General features: G+C 34.4%; 1 protein-coding gene across 3 annotated transcripts; it reads right to left on the reverse strand.

The window, feature by feature from the left end:
* Window positions 1-3,319: 3,319 nt before the first annotated feature.
* On the reverse strand, window positions 3,320-7,951 carry LOC121778514 (histone-lysine N-methyltransferase EZ3-like). Of its 3 annotated transcripts, none has more exons than XM_042175878.1 (13): window positions 7,862-7,951; window positions 7,664-7,748; window positions 7,449-7,601; window positions 6,705-6,752; window positions 6,554-6,625; window positions 6,326-6,438; window positions 5,898-6,039; window positions 5,492-5,712; window positions 5,198-5,329; window positions 4,560-4,647; window positions 4,422-4,469; window positions 4,215-4,343; window positions 3,320-3,757 (listed from the first exon to the last, which is right to left on the reverse strand). In XM_042175878.1, exons 3-13 carry the CDS (start codon window positions 7,587-7,589, stop codon window positions 3,662-3,664), a joined length of 1,230 nt encoding a protein of 409 aa, XP_042031812.1. In that variant the 5' UTR covers window positions 7,590-7,601; window positions 7,664-7,748; window positions 7,862-7,951; the 3' UTR covers window positions 3,320-3,661. The 3 variants fall into 3 exon arrangements, with proteins under 3 accessions (XP_042031812.1, XP_042031813.1, XP_042031814.1); XM_042175880.1 differs by lacking the exon at window positions 3,320-3,757 and adding an exon at window positions 3,768-4,138; XM_042175879.1 differs by lacking the exon at window positions 7,664-7,748 and having other exon boundaries at window positions 7,862-7,943.
* Between the last annotated feature and the right edge of the window lie 1,224 nt (window positions 7,952-9,175).

A 9,175-nucleotide genomic window follows, 5' to 3' on the forward strand; every position in this document is an offset into this window, starting at 1 on the left:
TTTGGCCTTACTTTTGAATATTTATGAAATTTGGATATGAATTTTAATATTTTTAAGTTTTGGGCAAGATTTACAACAAATCTATATATTTGTATGTATACATTTTATTTGAACAATATGTCAATTGTCATACTTTTAAAATATTTGTAGAATAAATGAATGTAGTTTAAATAGCAACATGTCATTAATCTGTGCCGCATCTATACATATATAAAAGAGGAATTTTGGGAGAATTAATAAGAATCTATACATATATAAAAGATGAATTTTGAAAGAATTAACAAGAATGCCATTGTAAATTATTTAAATTAATACAATAGTTTTCTATGCACTTTAATACCTGCAAAGTTGTTTACAAAATGTAATTAACATAATTATTACAAATTTAATGCATAAAACTTATATTCATTGTCAGCTATGTCAACAGCTCCTCAATGATTCATATCCTATCATTTAAACTGTGACGTATATATGCATAAATATTAAAAAGAGTGAACTACGCAAATGGTCCCTTAACTATGCGTTTTGCACGCAAATGATACCTGAACTTTAAAAATATCACGGGTAGTCCCTGAATTAAGGTGTAATCACATTCAGGGGCGGAGCAAGGAATTTGTAGGGAGAGGTGCAAATTTACATATAAGGAAATTTTAAGAATTTGAGGAGGGGCATTTAGTGAGAAATTAAAAGAAATAAATTGTAAAATATACAATATATACATGAATATGGGAATATGAGGTGAGGCAACTGTCCCTCTTTTATTACATGTAAATCCGCCTCTGATCACATTTATGGTACTTTTTCACTATTTATCACAATTTTGCACCAAAAATGCCCCCAAGGCACGAATGATATTTTTGGACTTTCATATCTAGGTACTGAATATGATATTTTCTCTATCTCTCTCTTGAGTATTAGATATGATATTTTCTCCAAAAATGTCCTTCATGCCTTGGGGGCTATTTTTGGTGCAAATTTGTTATGAATAGTGAAAGTACCATGAATGTGATTACACCTTAGTTCAAGCACTACCCATGATATTTTTAAAGGTAATGGACCGTTTGCGTGCGAAACGCATAGTTCATGGATCATTTGCGTAGTTCACTCCATATTATGAAACTAATATATATATATATATATATATATATATATATATATAGGGTTTTGATCTATGCAAAACTATATTTAAATACAGAAACGCAGAACAATATCATAATTAGGTCACTTTTAGGTCATAATTAGGTAATTTTTAGGTCATGCTAACAAAGCATGACCTAAAACGATCTTAGCATGACATTAAACCCAAATATTATAATATGACCTAAAATTGCTTAATTATGACCTTCCGTGTTTTTGGTTAATTATTGACCATTAGATCATCTAATCCTAGGGCCAAGATTTGGTCTGCATTTCTGGATTTAAACACATACTTATTTTGATCATCTCCCTATATATATATATATATATATATATATAAGTGAGACTCATATTCCACCAACTTATTCAATCCATTTTTCTTTACATTTCTTAAAACTCGTGCCATAACTAAATAGGGCTCCTATTGCGGGAGGAGGGAGAAGTTATCTACTTAAAAATACTTTCAAATTTATAGAACTACAGTAACGATGTAGTAGTACTAGCTAGGGGTGGGTCGATACGATATGTCGTATCAAAAACGTTGTATCGTATATCGTATCAAAAATATCGATATGAAAGAATTTCATATCGTTATCGTATCGAAAGTTTCGATATATCGAACTTTCGATATGGAGGATATCTATATCGTTATCGTATCGATATTTCGATATATCGTACCGAAATTCGATATATCGAAAATATCGATATATATCGTATATTCGATATATATCGTATATTCGATATAAAACGATATATCGAAAATATCGATATATATCGTATATTCGATATAAAACGATATATCGCGATATAAGGAAATTCATATCGTTATCGTATCGAAAACTTACGATACGGTATCGTTTCGTATCGAAAATTACGATATATCGAAAATCATATAATTTTTTGATATTTTTCAATACGATACGAGCGATATATCATTTTTTCGATATTTTTCCCCAGCCCTAGTACTAGCTAATACTTATCTACTTAAAAATACTGTCCAATTTAAATGTTAAAATACTTAAGAAATACTTTCCAATTTAAACTACAGAAAAGATGTAGTTATATATTATGCATAAAAAAATGTAGTTATAGATTATGCATCAAAAAATGTAGTAATAGATTGTGCATAAATAATGTAGTTATACATTGTGCATAAAAAATGTAACGATAAAGAAATACTCCATAATGACGACAAGACCGGCAGCTCAACCATATTTGTGCTTCTTTGCTTGACCACGAGGGAGTGGCAAAACATCTCTCTTTGAAGGCGTGGGCTTCAAGGCCCAAGCAAGTGATTCATCATGACCATATCGATAATCATAGAAAATCTCTTCACCAGCTTGGATTTGCTAATTAGAATAGATGCCAACACGGTTATCACTAGCCACCAACATTACCTATATATTGAATCCTATCTCAGATGAAACAACAGAATTGGACAGTGTCATAGAAAACAATCAATGGAAGATGAATACCCCACGTAGCAGTTTGGATTTGATGAGTGGTTTGCGAATTTCAACTTGTTTCCTTTGCGGTATGCATCAATGACATACTGGAACAAGACAACTCTATAAAAATGTTGTACATGGCCATCAGGATTTTACATATTGCTTAACAGCATCGAGAAACACACACACATACTCAAAATTGTATTTCGGCCTAATGCTATATGCTGGCCTTGACACATTCAAACTAAGGTTTTTTAATTATTAAAAAAAATCCACACTACACACACATTGCACTACACACACTATGCACACTATATGCACAAACTATACACACACGCACTACACACACTATGCACACTATATGCACAAACTATACATACATTACATAAATTGCACACACCACGCACACTACACATAATTTACCCACACTACATAATTCCATTCCATTTGTATTTCCATTCCCATCCTTATTCCATTCCCATCTCCATTTCATTTCATTCCATCATGCCAAGAAGCCCCAAAATGATTGAAAAAAGAAGTGATATAGAGATAAATTAAAGCAAATGTGGTTTGGCCAAGAAGTTAATACTTATCTACTTAAAAATACTATCCAATTTAAGTGTTAAAATACTTAAGAAATACTTTCCAATTTAAACTACAGAAAAGATGTAGTTATGTATTATGCATAAAAAAATTGTAGCTATAGATTATGCATCAAAAAATGTAGTAATAGATTGTGCATAAACAATGTAGTTATAGATTGTACATAAAAAATTTTAACTATAAAGAAATACTCCATAATGACGACAAGACCGACTGCTCAACCAGATTTGTGCTTCTTTGCTCGACCACGAGGGAGTGGCAAAACATCTCTCTTTGAAAGCGTGGGCTTCAGGGCCCAAGCGAGTGATTCATCAGGACCATATCGATAATCATAGAAAATCTCTTCACCAGCTTGGATTTGCTCGTTAGCATAGATGCCAACACGGTGATCACCAGCCACCAACATTACCTATATATTGAATCATATCTCAGATAAATGAAACAACAGAATTAGACATTGTCATTGAAAACAATCAATGGAAGATGAATGCCCTGGTATAGCAGTTTGGATTTGATGAGTCGTTTGCGAATTTCAACTTGTCTCCCTTGCGGTATGCATCAATGACATACTGAAACAAGACAACTCTATAAAAATGTTGTACATGGCCACCAAGATTTTACATATTGTTTAACAGCATCGAGAAACACACACACATACTCAAAACTGTATTTCGGCCAAATGCTACATGATGGCCTTGACACATTCAAACTAAGGTTTTTTAATTATTAAAAAAAATCCACACTAGACACACATTGCACATTGCACGCACACTATGCACACTATGCACACTATATGCACAAACTATACACACATTACATAAATTGCACACACCACGCACACTACACATAATTTACCCACACTACATAATTCCATTCCATTTGTATTCCCATTCCCATCCTCATTCCATTCCCATCTCCATTTCATTTCATTCCATCATACCAAGAAGTCCCTAAATGATTGAAAAAAAGAAGTGATATAGAGATAAGTTAAAGCAAATGTGGTTCGGCCAAGAAGATGCTGCTTACCTTGTCATTCAAGTTAAAGAGGTAAGATATATAGGTAACATCATTTATCTCTCCTCGCCTATCTGCTTCTTGATGGGAGATCAATTCACCGGTATATTCTCCAAGGTAATCATCTTTATTGACAGGATTCTGAAATTACACATCCCAATGTAACTAACCATAACACGACTACAATCATGATGATAGATGGCTGTATTTATTTAGTACCTTAACAAATGCTCCCCAACCAACAATATCTAACTTTGCTAAGAGGGTCTATCAATGGAAAAAGCAAGTAGTTTTCTAGTCAGAGTTCATTACATGAGAGGAATATGGTGAAATTAGATGTGATCCAAAATCAGTTACCCTTTGATGTTGCCTCAGAAGGAGCATCATGTCGGCACACTGACTGTCTCCTCGTCTTGGCGCCCCCCCCAACGAACCGTCACCACAACTGCACAAAGATTGAATTCTTTGCTCAGGGCAACCAAATACTCTTATTTTTCTCTTTAGATGTATTTAACATAAACACAAACAAAAGGGAACCTCAAAAGTATAATGTATGAGTGAAATAGAAGTTTGAAGAGCACACATCAATATGTACGTGCCCGTGGAGATTGAATGGATAATATTGTGGCAAAGAATCAGCATCACAACAAAACTGGTGCAGATAATTAGTTTCACAAACAAAGTTTCTAAAACCTGCTTTATAACTTTGAAAACGCACGGGCATCAGTAGTAGGACACGGAGAACATAATAACATTATTTATACCTATGTTTCTCCAAATGAGGAAAATAACATATTTTACTGTCACAAATGCGTTGTCTTTTTTTCAATAAGACCACCAACACTTATGTTTCTATCTATGTGAGGAAAATAACTCTAAGATGCAGGATATTAATTTAAAGCAAAACGAGTTACTAGAGGAAATGCAAGCCATGATGGATTGGTAAATAGAGGTGAAGCCAATTGAAGTGATAAATAGACACTAAAACTGAATACCTAACCCAACAACTCCGGAAAACATCTTGATCACATTCACGTTTAGCTGCAAAGCAGGGGAATTGTTGGCTTTTACATTGACCTTTAGCACAATGGCACCCTCTGAAGTGATTTTTGCAGCTTTTTGAGCACCTGAAAGTAGAGAATAAAAGAATAAATGAAGGAACCACAACACAATAAGGTTTTTGGATATTCAACGTCTAGTCAGCTCAGATGTGTCGCATTAATTCCTGAGTATTGAACTATACATCTTCTCAATACTGTTGTATGAAACTGAGATGGAATTTCAAGTACCCGCAGCATTTCTCACAATAAGTTCCATTCTGAAAGCAAGGACACTGCTTCCCATACGTTGGCTGGAACATGCATGGAGAATATTGCTTATATGGGATGTCCTTTCCCTCCGCAATCATTCTCCACAAGGACTGACGGTACTTCCTTGAAGACTTAACCTTGCCCTTGCGCACTCTTCCCCTTTTATGACTTATTCTTGATTTGGCTGCCATATCTGGCTCCTGATGTATCATCACTAAAATCATTAGACATTCAACATAAACAAATTGTTAAGTTGTTCAACCTATTTCAGAACACAGAAATAGCAGGTATAGTTCCTTTTCCTTCTCTCTTCAAACTCAAAAAAGACCTCTTGGATGTATAAGGACCATGAATTGTTATGAAAAGCTAGGAAAATGCTACAAACCATAGGATCCATGCCATCCCTCCCAGCTTCATTTAGCTTAGCTGAAGATCCAAAAAGCATTATGGCTCCATCACCAGACATGTAATTAGATACTTCTTCGCAAGTTTTCAGATCAGGGAGCAAATTCCGAGCTATATAACAACTATATGAACAAGACATCTGTATTAGCTTTTAACAATATTGCAAAAAATGTTGAGAAACAAGGTTTAAGAGTTCCTAGAAGTACAAGAAACACATACACTCTAAATTTTTATTGGTAGGATATAAAGCAAGATATTCTGACTTAAACAGGTATACAGTTGATATGTTGAAATAAACCTTTCTAAGCAAGTTCAAATTTAACTTTAAAGACCTATGATCCAGTAAAATTCCTAATACCAGATACAATCAAGGTGATTTTCTTGACCATGAAAACAATTTTCACATACCTATTTCTTCCAAATATTTGTAATCCCTTGAGGTATAAGTCTTTCTCCAAAGGGTTCCAATTGCTCCATTTATGTGAAGCTTTGATTGAATTTCCTGTAGATTTGCATGGTTGCTTCACAGAAAGATCTCAGTGATATTCGCATGAAATCATATTGAGATAAAAGATGGAACATAGCCAAGTTTTATATGGAAGATAATCTATTATACTGGAGATTCTTTGACAGTACCTGAAGATAACATTGATCTCCACAGGGCTTACGGTCCACTTCTGTAACAAATTGGCCAATTTGCTTTTCATTCTGCCAACCATAACTTAATCAAATCAACATATGGGAATATCAAGCAACTGAAAATAACCCAAGCAAAACTTTTGCTTACATGACTGGTTGGAACTTGGGAACAACAATGTAAACGACAGTCAAACACCTGCAACAAAGAAAATGTATATGCATGTAATAAAAAAAATATAATGCGAAACCCACAAGCTGATTAAGACCCATACATACTGCAAATTACATATTCTGAAGTTTAGCTTTAGCACAGTGTGTAGCCCGAACTGTAAAGTGTAAACCATAACTAACTTTAATAGTAGTATTTATTTTTCGACGGTTAAAAATTGGATGATACACTACTTGGTTTGTATGTGTATTCAATATTTTTTGCGACAAACAAATTGAGTTAAACAATTTTCACATAACATATATGTGAAATGAACCCCATGATTTATGTGAGAAAGTTCTGATGGAAAAGTATAAGTGAAGTTGATATTATGTGGACTGGGCGTACTGACATGGGCATAAGAAGCTTGTGTTTCACCGTTTTGCAATCACAATGTACAGAAAATTAAAATAAGCTCCGTTTGGTACACGTAATTGGGGGTGTGGAATGGAGTCTTCAATTCCATCTAGTATTTAGTAATACTTGGATTTGGAATTGAATTACAATTTCAAATACTTTAATTCCACGATTTGAATTTCATATCAAAAGTAGTGGAATTCCAAATATTTATAAAATTACACACGCACACTGCACATATTCACACACTGCACACACATTCACACACTGCACACACACGCATTCACACATTCGCACACACTGTACACACAAGGTAAGACCACTTACCAGACAACAACGACAAAATAGATTGTCAAAAGAATCTAAAGCAGTACTGAGGCTTTGGTCCAGGTACACATTATCTCCAGATATCTCTTCCTTCAAAGTTTTCTTCCGTATCTCCATTTGTTGATCTGTTTCCATGAGCATAGTGCAACGCTCCTGCATATCATTGGAATGAATACATCTCAACAGTAGAAAATACTTTTGCACAGAGAAATTACTTTAATTTCTTGAGAGGATCCTCCAACAAACTGGGTCAACTCATCAACAACTTCATTCCCTATCCCACACTCTAAAAAAGCCACGCTGTGATTCCAAAATAAACATGTCATAATTTATGACTTCTTAAAGAAAATAACATGCTCATATCAACAAAAATAATTTAGTTTTCTAAAAACATAGTAGTATTAAAAACTGACCGAATAAGGCAATCCTCCCCATCAGAAAATTTAGGTTTCTCACCCTCCAACTACACCAGATCATCTTCATTGTCACTACAGATCAGTGCCTCACTGCCACGATGATCATAATAAATGCATCTACGCCCTAGGCGTAGTAGTATTAAAAACTGACCCTCCAACTACACCAGATCATCTTCATTGTCACTACAGATCAGTGACTCACTGCCACGATGATCATAATAAATGCGTCTACGCCCTAGCACTGGCGGATCCAGGAATTTATATTCGGGGGTGCGAGTCATATGATAAATCATTATATAACATACCAAAAATAAAAACTAATACTAAAAGCAATATATTTTGAAATATACAAATTTTAGAGTCATACATTTCAAAATACAAAAATAAACTACATTATATCTAATTTATTTTCGACGAGTCTTCATTTCTTCAAAACGATTCACTATTGATTCAAACTCCACGAACACGCCCTTCTTGAAAGAGAATATTGATTCAATTAGTCTTAAGAACATACATAAGGTGCATCCTATGTTTGAGGTTTGATCAAGATAACTTCATTCCATCAAAACTTATGACTCTCATTTTTAAAGAGACTTTAGAAGTAAAAGACGTCTATTGGGAGAGAACTCATTAAGCTATTAGGTTTCTATCTTTAAGAAATTAATTAAAAGAGTAAAATAGTTAAAGCTAGAGGTTCAACTAGGAATAAAATAATAAATCATAAGATCAATTATTTAATCACCCCAAACAACTTAATTAACAAACAAACTATAACTCTTCTATCCAACAAATAGAAAAAAAGTCCATTCCTCACTTAGAGTCCAATACTTTAATTAATGAGAGGTCAAACTTCTCCTTTCTCTTCTAAACAAATCGGCCCACATAAAAAATAGTCCAACAATTTAAGAAATAAAAACTAGCCCAAAAGGAGGCCCTTCTTGAGTTGAGCCCTAGTTCTACCAACTAAAACAAAAATCAGATTTTTGAAAAAAAAAAAAGAACGCCTCTTCTTCCTAACTCTCTCAAGCCTCTTTCCACCTCTCTCTCTCGTCACTCTTCGCGGCGGCTATAGCGTCGCCGGCGAGCGACGCCGGTCGTGCTCTACCTCCTCTCGGTTCTCATCTCTCTCCCTCTCCCCCATCAAAATCATAGCTCACTTCCTAATACTACTAAAAAAAAAAATTGGGGGTACACTCGTACCCTCATTGTTCCTGCTCCCTCCGCCACTGCGCCCTAGGACAGGCTGATCATCAGCCATTCTCTGATTCATGTGTTGTGTGAAAAAAACTCAAGTAAAAAATAGCATGAACA

This window comes from Salvia splendens, chromosome 19 (genome assembly GCF_004379255.2).
Source record: "Salvia splendens isolate huo1 chromosome 19, SspV2, whole genome shotgun sequence".
Classification (NCBI taxonomy): domain Eukaryota; kingdom Viridiplantae; phylum Streptophyta; class Magnoliopsida; order Lamiales; family Lamiaceae; genus Salvia; species Salvia splendens.

Bases quoted from the DNA above. Each gene is read 5' to 3' on its own strand.
- LOC121778514 (XM_042175878.1), bottom strand. From the start codon at position 7,589: ATGCTCATGGAAACAGATCAACAAATGGAGATACGGAAGAAAACTTTG. The intron at 6,439-6,553 runs GTACTGTCAAAG...CTTTCTGTGAAG, and splicing joins GAGATCAATGTTATCTTCAG to CAACCATGCAAATCTACAGG. The intron at 5,330-5,491 runs GTACTTGAAATT...CTCTACTTTCAG, and splicing joins TATTGTGAGAAATGCTGCGG to GTGCTCAAAAAGCTGCAAAA.